The sequence below is a fragment of the Nelumbo nucifera genome, chromosome 1, assembly GCF_055504915.1.
Source record: "Nelumbo nucifera cultivar China Antique chromosome 1, China Antique-T2T, whole genome shotgun sequence".
NCBI classification, from domain to species: Eukaryota; Viridiplantae; Streptophyta; class Magnoliopsida; order Proteales; family Nelumbonaceae; genus Nelumbo; species Nelumbo nucifera.
In genome coordinates, this window is record NC_142649.1 from 118882326 (window position 1) to 118905401 (window position 23076).

Here is a 23076-nt window from a genome sequence, read left to right on the forward strand (position 1 = left end):
ATTATTAATACATTATTATTATTACCACCGGCGATGTACTGTCTTCTCCTCCGACAGTAATAGAAGCCTTTATGTTTATATATATATTTTTTGGTATACTGTAATCTCCCCCGCCAGTAAAACTTTCGTATTACTGATAAATCATTTTTTCTTTCAATTTTTGTTGTTTCATTTATTTTATCTTATGTTTTTTATATTTTTTACATGTTTTTTTTTTTTCAAATGGGTGGCAAACCACCACTTTATCGACTGTCGAATTAGTTAATGTTCGTCCTCTGAGTTTGTCGCTTTAACGAGCGAATGAATTGTAATCGAGTAAAGATGGTGATTAAAAATGGGCTTGCGGGTCGGGCTTTTAAATAGTCCGATTTCATTTAACTTAATAAACTGTTGTGGACCAGTCCACGAAGTTATTATCCGATCCAGTTTAATTAAATTCAACTCAAACCAGTTTAATTAAATATGAATTTATTAATTCGACATAGTATTTAATTACTAAAGTAATATTAATTAATGATTTTTAATTAATTAATTATAGTTATTAATTACTAATAATAATTAAACACTGATAATTAAGAACAATAATAATAATAATAATAATAATAATAATAATTGTTTTAAAGTAATAATATTATTAATTACTGATAATTAATTATGTTATGCTATTATTAGTTACTGATAATTATCGATAATTAAGTACTGTTATTTATTAATTACCGGTAATTACGTAATGTTAATCATTATAATTGTATATATTATTATCATTAAATTTAACAATATAATAACATAATAATTCAATTATCAATTAAAAATCAAATTGTTTAATTATCAACTTGGTATTAATTAAATTGTTTAATTATTACTTCATTAATTAAATAAAATATTTAATTACAACAAATTAATTACTTAATAATAACAATAATAATATTATACTTATTACTATTACTATTACTATTATTATTGTAATCTTATAATTATTTCTGATTTTATAGTTAGTATAATATTAAAAATATTTTTATAATACTGATTATTATTATTAAAAAATTGTAAGTAGAAAAATTTTGTTACTTCATAGTAATAATTAGATTAGTTAAAATCTAAATAATTTTTCATTTAGAATACTAACCATTTTTTTTTTCTCTTATTTAGTTTTCCAAAATATAAAAGATTAATAATTTTCTTTTATCAAACAGTTTTAAAATTGAAAACAATGTCTTTTCAACAACTGATTTACTATATATAGTCAATTAATTAATTTTGAAAACAAACGCAAAGGCGGTGGTAAAATTTTATGTCGATTCGCATTTATACGGCAAACAAACGCAGCATTAGCATTGTTTGGCGTTTGATATTTTTTCCGACCGTCACTTTACAGAGTCGCCGAAGGATTAAAAAGCCCACGGAGTGGGAAGACATTGTCTGATCTCTGAAGCCAAAAGGAATGGGTCCTTCAGTCCTCATGTAGATTCCAATCCGACAACTAGAAAATGTGCCTCACGTGACGATTTCTACATCGTTCTAGTAACAGAAAATCTAAAATGGCTTTCTAGTTCTAAAGTAGAAATTAGAAAAGTGAAATTTTCAGCGAAAATGAAAAGTGGAAAACCGAAATGTATAAAATACAGACAAGCGGGATTCGGTTTCATGTAGCTGTGCCTGTCTCTGTCATCGCCTTTCCTCTTTCGGTCTCCTCTCCATTCTCCAAGCTCGATTATTATTTATTCATTTGGGTTTATATTTTTCAGACCTTTGCCCCTATCAACCCTCGTTTTCCCTGGGTGAAGATATCAACAACGAACAACCCAGCGCAGAGAAAGATCAGGAAGAGGAAAAGCCCTAAATTGGTAGTTTGGGGGTTGGGCAGTAATGGAAATCGCAGCGGCACCGTCGACCTCGTACGGTGGCGAGAAAGACAGGGGCAATATCACCGTCGAGAGCTTCGAAGGTTCGTCATCGTCCCCTTCTAGTCCCGCCAACACCGACAATAACATATCTAGCAAGTACGATGACGAGGAGGACGAAGAGGACGTTTGCCGGATTTGTCGAAATCCGGGCGATGCCGAGAATCCTCTTCGGTATCCCTGCGCTTGTAGTGGGAGTATCAAATTTGTCCATCAAGATTGTCTCCTCCAGTGGCTTAACCACAGCAACGCTCGCCAGTGCGAGGTGCGTGTTCCCCTCATTTTCCCTTTTTTTTGCTTGGTCTCGTTTTCCAAGACACCTCTTTTGTTAGGTGGAGCTGTTTGTACTCTAATTAAAACTGACATTTGAATCGGTTCTGGAAATTTTTGTGGGGGTTCCCATTTCTTTAGAAATTAGGGAGTTTAAGGAGTTCTATGGTGGTTTTTGAGTTGGTTATTGGCCTTGCAAATAGAATGCCCATGCATACATGATCTGGCTACTGGTTAAAGTTTTGGATTCTTTCCTCACTAAAGATGATCCAGGACTTAACCGCTTTCAGGCGGCAGAGTAGATTTTATTAAGTGGAGGGTGGGGTTATCCTTTCGAAAGCCAAATCATTAAGCAAATAATCATTCCAAGTCAGATCAACCTTGGGCTGCCCTTCGGATATTCCCAATCGAGGAATTCAGTAACATATATACGTTCTTCTTTTTCTGTCGATCAATAACCATTAAGAACTTAATTGATGAAACCGAATTCAATCTGATGTACAAGGTGTCATGCTATTTACAAAGCAGCAAAGTGAGTGAAAACCCCAAAATATATTTCAGTACCCCTTCTCCATTGAGAGCCCCATACATATTAATTTTAACTCGAAAGTGGGGTATTCATTCCATCTCGATTTCTGTTTATCCACTCCCTAACGTGCAAGTCAATCTGCCAAGAGTTGGCATACCTAGAGGTTGAATTCTCTGACAGAGATGTTTAGCTTCCCTTGCCAATTGTCATGTCCCTTAAAGCACATGGTCCCTCAAATTCTTCCATTATCCAGCTATCGTTTGGGGTTTCCCCTTACTAAGTTCAATTCTTCATTTCACAAGCCATTTGAAGTGTTGCAAATTTCAGAATTACCGGCTTTATTTCTGTGCATGTGAATAAGTTTTGCCTTTTTTTCTTACCTTGGCGAGGGATCACGAAATTCAAATGTGATAGTACAATCCCAAAGTGATGAATTGATGAATTACCGGCTTTTTTTCTTACCTTAACTAATCTTCCAGATGGATGTAGTGCTGGAGTGGGCACAGAATTGAATTCACAATCCTATGAATGTAAGTGAGTCTGTATCAGCAAGATGAGAAAACATGGACTCAGGAAATGGTGACAGATCTGTGCAGAAAGAGCTGGAATAGTGCTGGAGCGGACACAGAATTGAATTTGCAATCCAATGTGTGAGTGAGTCTGCATAGATCTTTCTGCATTGCCTGTGCCATGGCTAGAAAGGCCGGTAGGATTTTTGGAAGCAGCTAGTAGGCAAGAAATTTGTGTTTCAGAGAGGGAGGCTGAGCTTCAGGCCATAAGATTTGCTTTGGAGAGACTATTTTGAACCCAACCAGTCAAGGGGTGACGATCTTATCAGATGCCAAAACAGCGGTGGGGATTCTGAAAAAGGAAGTTTCTGTGTTTGACCCTCTCCAACCCATTATTCAAGACATCAGGTCTCTTGCTTGTAATTATAATGAGGTGTCTTTCTTCTTCTGGAGTAGGAACCATAATGTCTTAGCTCATTCGGTGGCTAGTAACACCAACTGATCAGGGTATAACTTCATCTCATCGGATCCAAACCACCCCTGGATTGAACCATTTCTGGAATGCTCTCACCAGTCTCTCTTCCCCCATAAGCTACTGATGGGGTTGTACTTATGGCCTTTTGGCCCTTTTGCTGAAATAAAGTATCATTCTCTACAAAAAAAAGTTTGTATCAGCAAGATGAGAAAACATGGATTCAGGGAACATCTAAAGAAAAGTATATACTAATTTGGTGTGTTTTTTATTTTCTTACTTGCATCATGTTGTTTGAGCGGGAATGGTGACAGATCTATGCAGAAAGATCTGGTCCTCCCAAGCAGGTCCAAGAAATCTGCTTGAACTACCACTGGTTCAAGAATTACCTAATAGTGGGCGTTGCAGCTACTGCTAAGAACTGGTGGGTGGGGTAAAAAAAGAGTAAAATTCAATGTTAGGGACACTTGATACATGAAGAGTCTAGGTCAAGGTTTTGTGTGTGGATGTGTTTAGGGTTCATGGGTCAGCTGTCTAGCGTGAAAGTTGGGCTATGATCCATACAGGCTATTTCCCTGGTTGGGTTAAATCCACCACTTCGCTAATCACTCAAGGTTGTTTTTTTCCCGATAAAATCATTCAAAAGGTTGTTGACAAGCTAGAAGAAAATAGTGAGGGACTTCTTGTGGGAGCTTGGTGAGGGGAAGAAGGATCATTTAGTGAATTGGGAGATAGTTTGTAAAAATAAGGCCCAAGGAGTTCCAGGGATAGAGAATATAAAGAACAAAATTTAGCACTGCTAGGTAAGTGGCTGTGGAGATTATCAGTTGAAAATGATAAACTTTGGCATAGGGTGATTGCGAGTAACTTGGAATGATGGGAAATGTCTTGGATGCTGATGTGTCTATGCGAACTACCTTGGCTTCTCCATGGAAAGCTATCATGCGATCTTACTGTTGTTTCTGAATTTTATCAGGTATGATGTTTATAGGGGAAATAAAATTCTTTTCTGGGAAGACCTTTGGATGGGTGAGCAAACTCCCCAAGATATGTCTCCAACTTTGTTTTCAGTCTCTTGTTTTAAGAAAGAACCAATTTCACATTTTTCTTTTCTAAGGGAAAATGAACTTCAAGCTGTCTAAAGGAAAATGAACTTCAAGCTGCTATTGAACTATTGAAAAATCTCAAGAAGGTGGTGTTAGACACCTCTAAGCCTGATGGGAGAATCTGGGTTCCTAATCCAAAGGGTGTTTTTTCTTGTGCCTCCTTTTGTGTCCTCAATTCTTCATAGGCTCTTCCCCACCCTTTCTTATTAGAGAAGTTTGGTGTAAGCCCATTCCCCCCCAAAATCGAGGCTTTCTGCTGGGTGGTTTATCAGAGAAGATTGTTACTTCGGATGTTTTGCAAAAAATTAGAAAGAACATCTGTCTTTCTCCTAATTGGAGTATGGTGCGTCCTTTGTAAAACTAGTGGTGAGATTGGTTACCACCTCTTAATCTCTTGTCCTTTTGTTACTTTAATTTGGGGATGGTTCTATTTTCTTTTTGGATGCAAGTGGACTTTGCTTGCAAGCTTGGCCAGTTTGTTTGAGGCTAGTACTTTCAGGTGGCCCAAAAAAAGAGGAAGATTGTTATGGATAAGTACAAGAGCTACAATGTCATGGGCAATTTGGGTAGAAACGAATGAAAAGATTGGGAATTGGAGGGAGGTGGCTTTATCCACTTTAAGGAAGAATAATGCCCAAAAAAGATTGGAAATTGCTTGCCTGAAGACAATTATATAAAACAGAATTTTGATGGGAGTAGCTTAGGCAACCCGGGACCTTTGGGTGTGGGAGGAGTTTTTAGAGATAAAAAGGTCATATACTAGCTTTGTTTTCTGGCCCTGAAGGTATGGGAGACTCTACAAAGGCTGAACCAATGGTTTTTTTTTTTTGTGGGTTACAAAAAGCAAAATAATTAAATTTGGAAAGAATAATTGTTGAAGGAAACTCTCAAGTGGTGATAGGGTGGCTAAAAGATGAGAAAACGGCGGTATGGAGCTTTAGAGATGTATTATAGTAAATTAAATGGTTGACCAAGAATATGATGATTAGATTTCAATGGGTACCCAGGTCAGCAAATGGCTTGGCTGATACTTTGGCCAAAGGGGCAAATAGGGGACAATTATTCTGGGCTTAATTGTGTATATATATATATATATATTTTTTGCTTGGGTGAGGTAACATTACCTCCCTGTGGGGAGATGTTTATATTCATATTTTATTTATTTTTTTATATTAATAAAATGCTTTCGTATTATCTATCAAAAAAAGGCACTTTATGTCACTTTGCCAAAGATGCATTGGCAATGAGTATGAGAATGCATTTTCATGTGAAGGTTAGTTGGGAAGCTCAATTATCTAACTATAACCCAACCTGATATCTCCTTTTCTGCTGGAGTAGTAAGCCAGTTCATGAGTTCACCTTGAGTTCCCCATCTCGAGGCAGTTTTTAGGATTTTGTGATACTTGAAGGGCTCACCACTCACCAGGAACAGGAGTAAGATATAGAGATCATGAACATTGTTTTAGGGTTCAAAGATGCCGACTGGGTTGGATCACCTACTGATTGGAGATCTACTATAGGGTATTGCACATTCTTAGGTGGAAATCTTATCTCTTGGAGGAGTAAGAAACGGAGTGTAATGGTGAAGTTGAGTGCTGAAGCATAATGCAGAGCCATGAGCCAGGCTATAGAAAAAAATATGTCTTAAAAGTCTTTTCTAGGAGATAGGAATTCCTGTAAATTTACCTATGCATTTGCATTGTGACAATCAAGTAGCTACTCATATTGCATCAAACCCTGTATTTCATGCGAGAACAAAACACATTAAAGTAAATTGTCATTTTATGAGGGAGAAGATACAGAGTGGTGACATAGATACACCGTTTGTGAAGACTAATATGACCAGTTAGCAGATTTGTGGACCCAAGGCACTACATGACCATGGATTGACTTTATTTCTAGCAAGCTGGATCTGTATGATATATAAATGCCAGCTTGAGGGGAGTGTTAAGATTATGTTTTGGGTGGCAGGTAGTTTGGTCAATTCCTATATTTTAATAAGGACACTCCTGTGCTTTGACCATATACAGCACTGTTTATAGTTTTAAACAAGAACCCATTGAAAAAATTAAAAGAAACAAAGTAATGATGAAGTAGAGAACTAGGTCTCAATTGGATTGGTTGACATTGCATGAATTGCATAAGATTCATGAATCAAATTGTAAAATTCAAACAGTGGTAAGCTTTTATTTTTAAGAAAAAGGAAGGAATTAGACGTGAGATTTGAATCAAAACCCTTGGGCTTCATGATTTGAATTGTGAATTGCATCATAAATTGTAAGATATTGACTACTATGTGATCACCTTTTTTTTTGTCTCAACAAAATGCTGTAAACAGGAGTTACGGGATTTATTTTACCATAAACATTTTGCTGTCAAGTTTAGCTCATTGATTTTATGTAGTGAGTTAGGCTTAGTATTTTTCCCTATCTTCATAGAGCATTTTGTCTTCTTCTTGTTCTTTTGCTTATAATCATTATCTTATTGGGTGATGAACCATCTTCTGTTTTTGATGTGTTACAGGTCTGCAAGCATGCATTTTCTTTCTCTCCTGTTTATGCTGAAAATGCTCCAGCAAGGCTTCCTGTTCAGGAATTTGTAGTTGGAATGGCTATGAAGGCATGCCACGTTCTCCAGTTCTTTTTACGCCTTGCATTTGTGCTCTCTGTGTGGCTCCTAATAATACCCTTCATCACGTATTGGATATGGAGACTGGCTTTCGTGAGGAGTCTTGGTGAAGCTCATAGACTATTTCTCAGTCATATGTCCACTACAGCCATCCTTACTGACTGTCTCCATGGGTTTCTGCTTTCTGCTAGCATTGTTTTTATTTTTCTGGGAGCCACTTCTTTGAGGGATTACTTCAGACATCTCCGAGAACTTGGTGGGCAGGATGCTGAAAGAGAAGACGAGGGTGAAAGAAATGGTGCTCGTGCTGCAAGAAGACTGCCTATCCCTGCTAATAGGGTTAATGTTGGTGAAGGGAATGGTGAAGATGTCGGTGGAGGGCAAGGTATTGCTGGAGCTGGTCAAATCATTAGAAGAAATGCAGAAAATGTTGCTGCCCGATTGGAAATGCAGGCTGCACGTCTTGAAGCGCATGTTGAACAGATGTTCGATGGTTTGGATGATGCTGATGGTGCAGAAGATGTACCATTTGATGAGCTTGTTGGCATGCAAGGGCCTGTTTTTCATTTGGTCGAAAATGCATTTACTGTAAGCTTGCCACTCCTCTATTCTTATTTCACCTCTTTATTTATTTATTTTTTTGAGTTTTGACTCACTGCCAATTTATTTGGTTAATGTTTTTTAACTGATCGACTTAATGAGTGTTTTCTTTCTTATTTGTAGATCTTGACAGAGCACAATAACAAGCATATCTGTTACAAATATGTGGTTACTTAGCAATGAAAATAAGCTGGCTGTTGAATATGATTAGTTGATTACTTAGTAGTTGGCAAACTTATTCAGATGGATAAGTTCTCTTTCAACCTCATGGGTTCACAATGGCAAACATAATAGCCTCTCTCTTGATTTTCTTTTGAACCTTCTGTTTATGAACTTTTTTATTTTTTTAATTGGTGCTTCATCTGGTTTAGAAGTTGAAAAAAAAACCCTACTAGCCTCATGAATTCTAGTTCAAGTCAGTCCTCACTTCCCCATTCTGAAAGCCAGCTAGAGACTTGGTGGTTGTTGGAACTGATCTGTATGAGATGAATACTCTGGATGCCAATGGTTTGGCTTTACTTAAAAGGTGGCAGAATCCTATTATCCAACCGATCACCATCTGTGGGTTTACCAAACAACACCCTTGGTTTGTGAAGGAGAACCTATGCCTATGCCCTTAACAGAATCACATAACCCATACCGGAGATTTTTCGTTGTTAGCAAAAGCACGAGAGAAGGAGATCTGAACCCTAAAACCCTGAATACTATACTCATCACTGATTCACTGATTTTGAACAAATCCTTGGAAGAATCTCAGCTGCTCACAATTTGCAAGTTTGATTCAAGATGAGTCGGCCAATGGAGGAGGATGCCAATGTGGCATATTTAGAGAACAAGACTGGCTTCAACATGAGTGGTTTAGATCTACTGTGAAGTCCATTAATGTGGCCATGTTTTTTTGGTAATCAAAATAAAATTTACTAAAAAGAAAAATAAAGTACAAAAGGGTAGAGACCCAAAGGTCCTTGAGAGAGGAGAAGACAAACAACCTCCAACACTCAAAACAATAAACCAAAAACAGCCGGGACTTAACAATAACACCAAAAAACAAAAACCCAAAATGACACGACTACAGACACAAACCAGAGCATCCAAAGACCAAACGGCTAAAAACAAAATCATACTCAAAGAAAGCACTTCAAACCCAGGAGAAAGCAACAGAAACCTTGAAAGACCATCACCAAAACCACCCTCAAGCATTGCAATCTCTAAATGGCTGACCACTAAAACTTCTAGAAATTTTCTTGGTCTTCACAATGTTTTTGCTTGGTTTAAACCCAAAGAGACCCCCTTTTAATCTAGAAAAAAAAACCTTTGAAACCAAAACATCTCGCTGTTTTCTCTCTCTTAAATCTTCTATTTGCTAGAACATTTTCTGGAATTCCAATGAGCAAGAGGGATTCTCATTAATCCTTTCCAACTCTAGCACTGTGGGCTTTTTTTTTTTTTCCCAAATGGTTGGGCATCAACCAAAGCTTCAGTCTTTTCACCACTATCCTCTACCAGACTAGTTGTAGTTAAGTTATTGTGGCCTTCATTAACTAGTGGAGCCTGCACTTGAAGACCTCCATCACTCTCCCTAACAGGCCATGTTAAACCAGGTCAACAGTGGAATCCTTTGAAGGGGATGTTTAAGGATTAGGATAAAACTGAGAGGAGGCTGAAGGGTTTTTCCCTAAAATCCTATAAGGGCATTCTACTCTATGATTTGGCCATCTTGCTTCATTGGATGGAAAGAATAAGGAAGAGGAATTTAACACAGGACCACTTTCTGTGCTCATGATGAGTGTTAAAAACAATACCCACGTTTCTGTGAACTCGATAAGTGAGGCTCACCGTAACCTCAGGATTTTGGAGAGGAGTCTAGTTGGTTGTTTTATTAATTTTGACCCAGATGTGGAAGATGTTAGGGATTGGGCTACAGCTGCTTGGCACCCAAAAAAGCCTTTGCAGGTAAGGAAACTAAATGCTGGCTTCTGCCTCTTTATGTTCGATAGCGTGGAGGAGGCGAATTTCATGCTGTAGTGAGAACAAAGTGAGTTGTGACCTCTGGATCTTAGAATCAGTAGGTGGTCTCCCGTCCCCTGGTTGGTGCTATTAGAGATGTGGGTCCGTTGAGTTTGGTTTGGATTGTGATTTTTGGCATTCCTTTACATGCTTGGAGTTTCCATAGTTTCAAGGCTGTGGGGGATGTTTGTGGTAGATTTAGGTTTGTTGATGCAGGCACGAACTCATGGCGGAACTTGAGTGCTGTAAGAATTCTGGTGGAAGTTGTAGAGGTCCAGGCGGTGCCGACATTGTTCTCTCTACTTTGTCGGGGAGAGTTATGAACTAAAACTTGTCATTGAAGGTTCTTACCCATTAAGATGGGTGAATCACTTCAAATATTAGAGGGAGATTGAAGATTGGAAGGAGCCAGTTGTAAGGAAGCTCATTGTTCGGGTGAAATGAGTGAGAAGTCGAATGGGCAGGGAAGGACAGAGGTAGAAGATGATGGTATTTCTGGTATTTTAAGAAAACTGAAGGGGGTTGGCTCAATGGGCCATAATGAAGGTGGATGTTGGCAGAAATTGAAGAGTCTGAAAGTGGGTGTGGCCCAGCTGAAGTTGGTTGAAATAAATCAAAAGGAGGGTCATTTATTTTAGAGGGCGGTGGAATTGGTGAGGAGATAGGGGCGGTGGGACACGTGGATGGCCTTAAGGACAAAATTTTGGTGGAATTTGAAGAGTCGATTAAGAAGGATAGACCAATGGAGAATTGGGCCCAAGCCTTGATTGTTGATTGTTATGATAGGGAGAAGGCTAACCGGTTTAGGAAGGGTAGGATGGAGAAGAGAAAGCTTTTAGGTTTTAATTGACCAAAATTTAAAAGGCATGCGACGTTAGGAAGGAGAGGCTTGATCGAGATTAGAAAGGAAAAGGAAGAAAGGTGAATTTGGGTAATTGCCGAGTATGATAGGAATGACAACAAGAGGATTGTTGGACAAACAGGAGTGGAACTTGTTGGTTACTAGTCTTCTTTGGCAGATGGCGATACTGGTTTCTGCTCTCAAATTGACAGAAATCCTGCGGTGGTTAGTCTCTCTCCTGAGCCTGGGGTTTCTGCTGTGACATCTCAAGAAGTCAGGTACGATTTGGGATTTGCAGCTCCATTGGTCTCTGAGGGGGTTTTCTCTGCTGAGCGTGAGGGGTTAAAAGATGAGGAGGAAGGTGGGGAAGGATGTGTTGACACCACTGCTGAAAAAAGAGGGCAGAGAACAGATTGGAGGAGTGGGGGCTGTAGTCGCTAGTGGCAGTGTTGGTGATCAGGATGAGAGCCACGTTGGTGACTATTTATGCTTTGAGGAGGTGAAGGTTGGAAGGTTGGGTGTTTACTTGGGTCAAAGGAGCAAGACCAAAGAGAAGGAGGAGTCATTTAATGGAGTGATTTGTAAGAAAATTGAAAACACACAACTTAAGAAACCCTAATGTTGTGCATGTGATGAAAATCTTCTCTAGGTTGTAGCTTGGTCTGGTTGGGGCAGGACCTAAAAAAATTATAAATGGGTTTACAGGAGAAAAGGTACGAGAGGCAATTTGACACTTGGAATTGATTCTAGGGGGACAATGATGCAAGATTAGCCATTGGACTCCCATTTGGAGAAGGAAAATCAAGGCAACAAGGTAAACATTGGTGGTCCTGATTCTGGTGCAAATTTGAAGTTGCAAAGTAACGAGGTTAAGGATGGTGTCTCGGGATGTGTGGCTCTTCAGAAAATAGTAGAAAGAAAGGTCATGATTGGTAAAATTCTGGGTTTGTTTTTTGGGGTTGTGAGGAGTTTGCTAGAAGGTCCTTTGAGGAATTTGAAGGTAAACGAAGGGAAGAAAAGCTGAATAAAAAAGTTCTTGGGAAAGGACGCGAGGTGTGGAATGAACAAGTTTCAGACCAGGAGTATGAGCTCGTGGATGAAGACTGAGTGTATCTTCCAGGCTTCTCAAGGATTCTTTGGTCATAGTTTGAGTCTTGTCTGTTTGAGCCTTTTGTCTGTAAGCTGTGTAGTTTTTTGGTTTTGTTGAAGGGATCTTGATGTCTGATCGTTTGGTCCATTGGTTGTGTTTTTCTTTCATGTGATATCTTATCACTTTCCTGTTGTTTCTCTTTTCCCTTTTAATGAAAAATTCTCTTTCTTCCTCAAAAAAAAAAAAGTAGCTTGAGGTTCTCTTACAAGGTGACAGAATCTGAGGACCATTGGTAGATCTTATCTTCCAACTGATAACCATCTGTGGTTTCACCCAACAACATCCTTGGTTTGCGGAGAGCCTATTGCCTATGCCCTTAAAAGAATCACATAGCCCATACTGGAGATTTTGACCATTCATCAATATGGTAGTTTGAGATTCTTTTACAAGGTGACAGAATCTGAAGACTATTGGTAGATTCATTTTTTGATCGGGAACGGTAATTTTCATTAATGAAACGTTTAGAGGAGTACACTGTCAACACCCAAAACAAGGGTGTTGACCCCAAGAGATTTATTTCCAGATTACAAAACAGCCCAAAGCAAATTATCCCTGAAAGTTCCTTGCTTTGCCAATGTGTCAACTAATCCATTTGCTGATTTCCTTGTCCACCTAAACAACACCCCAACCTCCCTTACTAAGCAATTAATTTCCCTCATAAGTTGTCTATGTGCCCAGACCACCAAATTGTTTGACTGCATCCACCTAATTATTAATTTGGAGTCCCCTTCTACTTCAATTTGGTGAAAGCCCCACTGCTTAGCCAACCTTAAGCCGTGGAGCAAGGCCATAATATCTGCTCTCAATGAGTCGTCAATACCTATTGGACCAGAAAACAGGGCAATCATTCTGCCTTCCCTGTCTCTAAAAGCTCCTCCCACTCTAGAGGGACCCGGGTTGCCCAAAGAGCTTCCATCAAAATTCAGCTTCACCCGTTGTTGTGCTGAAGGGGACCATTGTTCCTTGGTCACAGCCTTCAAAGAAGAAGAATTTGCCACTACATTCCAGCCTCAAAAAATGTCAGCTGAATAGTCTTTAAATAAGTCAGAAGACTTGAGCTAATGTATGACCTTGGTAGTTATGCAATCAATGGCCTGCTCAGATCTTTCAGTTCCTTGAAAGATCCTATTATTTCTTTCTTCCCAAATTGACCACAAAAAACTGCTCTTGTAGCTCTCCATGTTACTCTTCCTTTCTTCTTTGGAAGTCTAAAGAAGCTTGGATTAAAGAGTCTTACCGCATCTGAGGGAAGGGTCCACCTGCAACCAAAAAGTGAAGAGAATCAAAAGATACAAAAGGACAGCAATTTGTCCTCCTTTTTTGGAGCATATCCAAGGCATTGATATTCTGGAGCACTGCCTCCCAACAAAATGCCCTTACTTTTGGGGGTACAAGGCTGCACCAAACCTTCGTTGTTGGAAAGGATCTTTCCATGTTAGAAGACTGAAGAAGAGCATTGTAGAAGGAAGAACAAGTAAAAAAACTAGGAGAAGCTGACCAAATTCTGCTATCCAAACAGGACTGATCCAAGAACATTGTACTAAGAAGAGTAATGAGAACCTTTCGGTTTCTTTCCTTCCAAACTTTCTTTCTTATCGTCATCCAAGTTTTTCCTCAGCTTTGTTCATGGCCTTAAACATCTAATCCAAGAGATTTTTCTTTAAACCGTTGTGTTTGACCAGAAATGTGCCCCCTAGTGGCAGTTTGAATGGGCTCTAGAATAAATTTTCAGAACAAGGACAGTCTTTCTTTATAGAAACAAGGCAAAATGACATAGGATGTTACCTGGTTTTGATTGAGTTTTTTTGGCAATGACAAGTCAAAGTCTGTATGCATTCCTTTTGGCAAAGAGGGGAAGGGACGGCTGTGCTCAAATGAAGAGCTTTAGATATATAAGGAGGAGTTTTGGGGGAGAGGGGTAGAAGTTTGAAGGTGGAGGTAACAAATCTTTTTCCCAGTTTGAATAAGCTTTGCTAGAGGGAAGAGAGAGTGCCACTTTGCAAAACCAGAAGGGTGAAGTTAAGTTATAGTTGCCCATCAGATTTCTATGTGGAGACCTGGGATGAAACATTGGCTTGCAAAGTTAAAGACAAACCAAATTGGAGATTGTTAAGACAAAGTCTAATGGCCATTTTCAAAATTACTGGCTAGTTTACTCTGCTACCAATGGGGGAGAGGCTAGCAATGGTGTTGTGTTCGAGATTGAAACAAAAGGTGGTTCATTACCTTAATCAATGGGGTTTTACAACACAAGGCCAGTTTAAATTAAGTCCATGGAAAGAGGTTAACGCAATTTGTTGGCGGAGGGGAGTTGTTGAAGTTAGGGTAAGAGGTGTACCTTTTCACATTTGGACTTTATCAGTGTAAAAATCTATAGGATATTGTCGTGGCGAATTTGTGGATATCTATCCTGAACCAAGTACTTCACGAAACTTATGATGAGCGGCTCTAAGAGTTAGAACTAGTTCTCCTCAATGTATTCTCAAATTGATCGAAGTTAGGGTGGGAGATTTTGTTCATGAGGTTGCGATTGAGATTTTTGGGGGAGTAGTTGCAAAGGAATCTCCTTCTCAAGCTCCGACGGCTCTTCTAGCATTGGCATTGGCAAAGCTTACTGTGATTGTGGGTGGCGATGATTGTTGCAACGATGACCATAGACTTGCAAATGATAGAGGGGTTGTTAGGACCAAAAGTCAAAATTAGAGCTTGGGACAGAGACAAAAGGAAGCTGGAAATGAATAGTTTTCAAATGAGAAGGATACCTTGGTTCCACGAAATTCCAAATTGGTGTTTGATTGCCCGTGTTTTCTCGAAGAAGGAAATGCTTGTAGAAGAGGAGAAAAAGGAATAGTTGAGGGGGATATGGAGCGAAGGAGTGAGTCTTTATCTTTCTCGAAGGGGTCAAAAGGTGAGTTTAGGAGCATGGGGCCCACATGGCATAACAAAAAACAAGGGAGATGGTCCCAAGTGGCTCGAGCAGGAATAGGTTAGGCAAGGAGAAGACTAGGGTAGCTACTTGGTTGAACTAGGGGTCCTCTGGACCAATTAAGGCCCTGTTTGATGATTTAGTACTTGTTACACAAGTACTTCTTAGAAGTACTTATTTTAAGAACCATTTAAGGCTGTTTGGTAACCCACTTTTCAAATCACTTATTATGTTTTTAATCACTTATTGGGGTGGGGATGTTTGGTAAGCTACTCACTGGAATTGTCGGAACCGCCGGAACTGTAGATTGGACAACAGAAAGACTCCTCCAATTAACAACCTTCACAAAATTCTCAGATTCCCATTTCCGCCTCCTGAGTCTTTCTTGACTCCCTCTCCTTCTTCCATTGTCTTCTAGCTTTATCCCCAGCTAGTCCATTTGATATCTTAGCATCTGGTTTGCCTCCAACTTCATGCCTGGGAGGATTCCTTTGCTTCCAACTGATATCTTACAAGGTCTAACTCCCGGTGCTCAAACCCAGAACCATGAATTGTAATATGAATTACAACATGACGGACAACAGATTTTGTAGCAATTACAACTACCCTTTTCCCGAGTGCATTGCTTTGCAACTACAAGAAAAGTGAAGCAAACATGAAAGCATTACAAAGACCAAGCATTAATTAACAAACCAGAACATAAATACGCTAAAATATTTTGGGCTTACCTCGGTAGAGTTTTTCTTTTCTATTTTATTTCTCAAGAGTTGCAGTGCTGCAAAGTTATAGCCATCTAGACTTTTGTCGCAGAAGCATTCCACGCATGTAAAGTAAGTTTCCTTTATCAATATTCCACACCCACCACAGATTACTAATCTTGTTGTTGAGATGTAAAAGAAGACAATGGCTTCGTCGAAATCTAGAAACCCATTGTTGGCCCTATCCATTTCCCCATTTTCTGATGTTGGTATTGGAGCCCCATCTTCTATCGCACAAAGAGAACCATAGCTTGCTGACGCTTTGAAGTGCAGGCAAAAAAGGTAAATGATGTTGATACAGATGGAGTTTCTTCAGTGATTGGGGGATTTCGATTGCCAAAACTTGCCATTTCTATCGATTTTCTTGATTCTCTAGGGTGGGTGGGTGGGTGGGTGGGTCAGAGATAAGGGAAGAGATGAAAAATTGATGTTTGGGGGACTTTGGGAAGGGAATGATTTTCCCTTCGAGCCAGCAATTCGAGTCGAGAAAATTAATGGATTCACCCTTCGAAGAGAAACCCATCCATAAAAAGGGCGTCTTGTAACCCAAAGACCAAAAGCGTTACTGTAGATCTCTCAGTAGAGAGATTTGACTCATTCCAAATCTTCTCTGGCCACGGCATGGTCTTCATCTTCACACCCACCGGCGGAATCAATGCACCACCTCTTCTCAACATGTCGGCTTCGTCAACCATACCAACAACGACAACTTTTATTTTGAAACTCGAACAGGGGAGTTCAAGTGTAGATCTGCGAAGAATAGGGAGTTCAAGTAAGAAAAAAACCAAAAAAATGATTAAATGAGAAAAAAATAACTTCAGAAAATAGAAGAAAGTGGCCAAACGACAAATCCACTGGCCACTTTTCCTCACCGCCGATCGTCGCTGGTGGACCTGCAACTGGTGCGCTGCTACCTGGGTTTGATGTTCGATTGAATGGAGAAAGAGGAGGTATAACCCTTGTGGGGGAATTTTAGGCATTACAAAAAATTATTAGGGACTGGTTCGTCCCATTTTTTGGAGAAGTACTTCTTCAAGAAGTACTTAAAAAAAGCCAACTTGAAGTCACTTTTTTAAAGAAGTATTTTAAAAAAGTACTTCCCCACTTTTTTACCAAAACACACAAAACCACTTAATAACCACTTAATGTGTGGTCCCAGCTCTTAAAAGAAGTACTTCTTTTAAGTGTTCTCAAACACTACCTAAAACAATTAGGGATGAAACTATGGTTTTGAAGTCTGCAAAAAAGAGGGAAAGAAGGGATGCTTAGTTTTGGTGGAGGAAGAGGATTGCAAGGGGTTGACTAAGAAAGGGAAAGTCTGTTGGTCTTTCATCCCTTTGGCAATTCTGTGGGCGGTATGGCTGGAAAGAAATAACAGAACGTTTGAACACAAAGCTTCTTCTGAAGCTGAGGTCATCAATATGGCTATAGGGTTTATTAGGAGTTGGTTGTCTACACATACTGTGTTTAAAGATGACATGCCAGACAGTATTTTGTTGAGGATGGTCTTTTTTTGAGGTCCAACTTGTCAGCTATTTGTACAGATTCTCATTGTACAAAGGACCTTTCACTTTAATACAATCATACTTAACCTTTTCTCAAAAAAAAAAAAAAGATTGCAAGGGGTGAGGGCTACGAGGTCTGATGAGAATCATGATAAAGGGGAGAGAGTGGAAAGCATAGAGGATCCAAAGGGAAACATGGAACCTAAAATGACATTGACAGAAAGGGTTAGATTTCATTTGGATTTGGAGAAAAGAAATCCTAGAAATTTTAGAGAAGAGGTGGAAGTTAATTTCGAAGCTGAGGACGGGGACTTGAATGAAGCCAAATCAGGGATTGGCAGTGTTGGAGGAAAGAGGGGCGGCTTAGGGGCAATGTCTATGGTCAGGGATCTAGGAACTGATTTTGAAATAAGGATGTTTGATTCTAAGAAATAAAAAGAAGGATGTTTGATGCTGACCAGTGTGAAAGAGAGAGTCCCGGTCAATCTGTTGGTTTGGAAGCTATAGGTGAAGAAGCCATGAGAGCAGAGGTCAGCCAACTAGAGCGAGGGTCTGGTGCCTCACCAACTAGCCAAAGGTGAAGGAAACCTTTTGGGGTTCAGAATGCTTCGACAGGTTCTTTTCATGGCAATGAAGTTCTGAGGAAGCCTCTCTCAGAAGGAACCCAAGATTTAGATGGGGATTTTGTTAATAGCCAGTCTTTCACAGATGTCACCAAGCTGTTGCCACTAAACTTGCTCCAACCAACCAGGTACCTTTGTTCCCTTTCCATGTTCTTCTCTTAGTACACCTTGTGTTGCTGTGGATAATATCTTTGCAGGTGGGGAGGTTGGCCAAAATTGTTTAAGTATACCGAATGCCACTTTATGTCAGGAAGGGTTTCAGGAGTTAGGGGTGAGTATGGGGAAGAAATTTGGCGGTTGATGTTAGATTACTTAGAGGAAGAGATGAGAGGGGTGGAAGAGGAGGAGAGAGTTGGGACAAGGACATGGATTATTGAGATTAGAGATGGGATAGAAAGAGAGGGAATTGAGAGAAATTTGGGAGAATTCATGGATGCAATGGCATTTAATTGGTTTAGCAGAATAAAAAGGAAAAACCAATAAAATCTCGAATAAGATGGTCTGAATTAGAAATCCTCACCTCGTCAGGTATTAAAACAGTGAAAACTTTTTCTTGAAGGACAAAAGGTGGGAATCACGTAGAGGGAGTAAAGGGGCCTAGTCAGTGTCAATGAAGATGGTTAGTTGGAGTGAAAGGTTTGGGGAGCGCTACACAGAGAGAGTTGTTAAGGTCCTTAAGGATTTTGTTCGTAGACAAAAGCTGTCTATCATTTTGCTTTAGGAAACAAAAGTTGAGATTATTAATGCAGCTTGGATGAGGAGCATTTGAGGGTTGAGAAATAAGTGTTGGGTTTTCCTCCCAGCTACAGGGTCCTTGGGTGGAATTCTTACAGCTTGGGAGGAGAGTCAATTAGATTTGGTGGAGGAAATGGTGGGTTCTTTCCTGGTGACAATGAAATTCAGGGACAAGGACAGTGGTTTCAAATGGTGGCTGACCAATGCCTATGGTCCCACTTCTTATAGAGATGGGGGCATGTTGCAGGAGGAGCTCTTTGGTGTTAGCAGAATGTGCGAAGGAGCTTGGTGTTTGATGGAAGATTTTAATGTCACTTGTTTTTGTGTTGAAAAATATAGGTGCTTCTGAGTCTCCAAAAGCACGAGAAACTTCAATGACTTTATTTCAGATTGTATGTGAAAGGATCTTCCTTTTCAGAATGCGCAATTTTACATGGTCCAACATGCAAGAAAATGCAGTTTGCTGTAAATTGGACAGATTCCTAGTTACTGCTGGGTGGGAAGAGTATTTTGGGCCTATGATGGTGAAGACTTTCGCTAGGCCCATTTCTGATCATTGGTCCCTATTGTTACAATCAGATGAGCTTTTGTTTGGGCCTATTCCTTTTAAATTCGAGAGCATGTGGATAACAAACCCTACTTTTCAGAATGACTTTATTTCAGATTGTATGTGAAAGGATCTTCCTTTTCAGAATGCGCAATTTTACATGGTCCAACATGCAAGAAAATGCAGTTTGCTGTAAATTGGACAGATTCCTAGTTACTGCTGGGTGGGAAGAGTATTTTGGGCCTATGATGGTGAAGACTTTCGCTAGGCCCATTTCTGATCATTGGTCCCTATTGTTACAATCAGATGAGCTTTTGTTTGGGCCTATTCCTTTTAAATTCGAGAGCATGTGGATAACAAACCCTACTTTCAAAGAAAATATTCAGGAGTGGTGGCAAGGGTATCTAGGGGAAGGTTGGGAGGGCTTTCAGTTTATGCAAAAATTGAAAGAGATTAAGGGGAAACTGAAGGAGTGGAATCACCAAGTTTTTGGATTGATCGAAGAAAATAAAGTGAACCTGTTGAACCAAATTAGAAATGTTGGACAAGAAAGAAGCTGAGGAAGGCAGGGGTTTAGAAGAGGAATAAAGGAAACAAAAAAGAGTGGAATTGAAGGCATAGTTGGAATTGTTATTAAGAAGAGAGGAAACTTGTTGGAGACAAAAACAGAGGTGTAAATGGTTAAAGGGGATGGGAATAATAAAATTTTTCATTCTTTGGCCAATGGGAGGAGGAAAACTTGATTTCTAGTTTATTGGTTAATGGGGTGGAGATACTAGGGAGAGATGAATTGGAGAATTCAATAACTTCACATTTTAAAGCCCTCGATACCCCAAACAACAAATAAAACCAGTGTTAAAGACATCCTTTAGACTTAGCAGCTAAACTCGAGGAACCGTTCTCCTTGGAAGAGATTAGGAGGGCAGTGAAGGCTATTAGTGGAGGTAAAGCCTTTGAACCTGACAGATTTCCAATGGCTTTTTATCATGAATGTTGGGAGATTGTCAAAGAGGATCTGAAAGAAGTGTTTGATGAGTTTCATAGAAGAGGAAACATTGGGAAAGGAATGAATGCCACATTTTGTTTCTTTAATCCTAAAATGTGTAGGAGCGGTTTCTCTAAATCATTTTAGACCAATAAGCCTTACAATCAGCTTATAGAAGATTGTGGCTAAGGTTTTATTTATAAGGTTAAAGAATGTGATTCACTTTGTGGTATCAAGGGAACAGGGAGCCTTTGTCAAAGATAGACAGATATTAGATCAAATTTTAATAGTCAATGAGTCAGTGTGGGATTGCAGGAGCAGGGAAGAAAGGTTTTGTATACAGGCTGGATCTAGAGAAGGCTTATGTTCATATTGATTGGGGTTATCTTGAGTTGGTGGTGGAAAAAATGGGGTTTGGGACCGGGTGGATTAGGTGGATGATAGGATGTTTGAAGATCACTCATTTCTCAATTCTTATTAATGGCTCCCCAAAGGATTTCTTTAAAGCAACTAGAGGGATAACAAGGAGATCCTTTGTCTCCTTTGCTTTTTATTTTTGGTGTGGAGTTTTTCAGTAAATTGTTGAAAAGAGTGGATGAGCGTGTTCTTCTTAAAGGCCTAAGGGTGGGGAGACAAGATCAAGTGGTGTCTCATTTATAGTTTGCAGATGATACCCTCATTTTAGGTGAGTTTAGGTGTGATCAGGATGTAAGAAAGGTGAGGAATATTTTGGAGATTGTAGAGAAAATTTCAGGTTTGAATATCAATTCAGAAAAGTGTAGTCTAGTAGGTATGCAGATGGATGAAAGGGAGTTAGAGGAGTTTGCAGCAATCCTAGGGTGTGGGATAAAAACTTGGCCACTAAAATATCTAGGCTTACCCTTAGGTGGCAACCCAAGGGAGGGTTCCTTTTGGGAAGGATAATTGAGAGGTTTGAGAAGAAGTTGGCTACTTGGAAAAATAACTACTTGTTTGAAGGGTGGGAGGGTAACTTTAATTAGGTCCATTTTGCCCAACCTTCCAATTTACTTCTTGTTAGTTTTTAGAGCCCTAGGGAAGGTAATGCAAAGATTAGAAAAGTTAATGCGAAATTTGTTGTGGGATATGGGGGGAGATAAGAAGAAGCATCTTATGAATGGGGAGGATGTGTGTAGGCCTAATTGGGCTGGAGAGTTGGGATTAGGAAGGTTGCAAGAGAAAAACATGGCATTGTTAGTTAAATGGTTTTGGAGGAGAGGGAGGCTTTGTGGCACTTGGTGATTGAGAGTATCTATGGTCTGCACAAAAATGGGTGAGACTCGGGCCCGTCCAGAAATCAGTCTTAAAGAAGCCTATGGAGCATAGTTGTCAAGGCATTGCCTAGGCGACTAGGCGCCCTTGGCTGGGCGCCTTGCCCAAACGCCTTGACTTTTACCAACTAGGCGGCCTAGGCGACAAAAATGACAAGGCAGGCGCCTTTTATAATGTCATTTATATTGATGTATCTTATTAATGTATGTGTTAATCATTGATTTAAAAGTCGTGCCTGAGGTGCGCCTAGGTGCACATGCGAGGCGCATTTTGGGGTATGCGCCTCGCCTAGGTCCTAGGCGCACCTCTTTCAAAAGGTGCGCGCGCCTGATGCGCCTTGCGCCTCAGCCTAGGCATGCACCATTTTAAAATTTTGTGCTTTTTGCTTTTTTTGAGTCTAACGGTTGGGCTGGGGGCTCCACCCTTGGACCTCCGACTACGCCCCTTGAGGCAAGCCCGAACAAGTCTATGTTAGGGTCTGGAATTCTTATTTCTCACATAAAAAATAATGAATGAATAAACAACAACAACAATAAATAGGGGGTTCTCGGAGCTTCGGTGAGCGAGCGAAGCAAGCGAACTGGTGAGGAGCGAAGCAAGCGAGCGAAGCAAGTGAATCAAAGAGGAGAGAACCTCCTATTTGCTGATGTTGTTTATTCATTCATTGCAATAAAATATCTTCTTAAAAGGCAATGAAAGTTGTAAAATCATTATTTTTTATGTGAGAAATAAGAATTTCAGACCCTAACATAGACTTGTTTGGGCTTGCCTTGAGGGGCATGCTACAAAGGCAACTCATAGAATAAAAAATGCAATATGTTTTACATTACATTAACTACTTGAAGCAATGCAATCAAGGAAAAAAAGAGATTGTGGGTTTTACATGCTTGAAAATGCTTTATATGTTTGCTTTTATTTTTAAATTTTTATTTGAATACACTTTACATGTTATGTTTATGTATTTTAATTTTAGATAATAGGTTTTTTAAATCATTTATTTTAAAATTTAAGTTTATATTTTTATTAACATTATGTTTAATATTTTTTATTTTTTTTTGCATTTAAAAAAAATGGCATTTTTTTTGGAATTTTTTGACTTTTTTTTTTGATTTTTTAGCTTTTCTTTTTTGTAATTTTGCGCCTTTCTTAAAAAGGTGTGCGCCTCGCCTTGTGCCTTGTGTCTCAGGCGCAAATTGGCCCTTGCGCTTTTTTTGCGCCTTGTGCTTTTAAAACACTGGTGTTAATACATTTTATTATATGCTATATATATCAATTATACTTTGTTTTAATGTTTTACTATTGAAATTTAGAAGATCAAAGGGTTTTGAGGAGAGAAAAAGAAAGAAAGAAAGAAGGAAAGAAAGAAAAGAAAGAGGAAAGAAAGAATATAATAATAAAGTTCTTTTTTTCTATTCTCTCTCTCTAATTAAATAAAACAGAAACTCCATCCTTGTTTTTTTTTCTATTTTACTTTCTATCTTGAATATTTATCATATAAAGTTAATGACCTTCTTTAGCTGCTAATTAATATGAATTTGCTCTATTAAATGCTTATTATAGTAGTATTATTTTTGAAAATAATGAAATTAATACATGTAAAAGATTTTTATCTTTTAGATGTGATGATTTGCCACATTTTTAGAGGAAATTTAATGTTCTTAATAAAGAGAATTGCTATTTTTTCAATTAACATA

The 23076-nt window shown here is 39.1% G+C and overlaps 1 protein-coding gene across 3 annotated transcripts in view; it reads left to right on the forward strand.

The window, feature by feature from the left end:
• The first annotated feature begins 1574 nt into the window (after positions 1–1574).
• Positions 1575–23076, forward strand: part of LOC104601732 (putative E3 ubiquitin ligase SUD1) — a 30326-nt gene continuing 8824 nt past the window's right edge. For all 3 annotated transcript variants that reach the window (XM_010265174.3, XM_010265175.3, XM_019198517.2), the window contains exons 1-2: positions 1575–2166; positions 7311–8003. In XM_010265174.3, the coding sequence (XP_010263476.1) occupies positions 1867–2166; positions 7311–8003 (993 nt within the window). In that variant the 5' untranslated portion in view covers positions 1575–1866. The remainder of the gene's footprint in view (positions 2167–7310; positions 8004–23076) is intronic.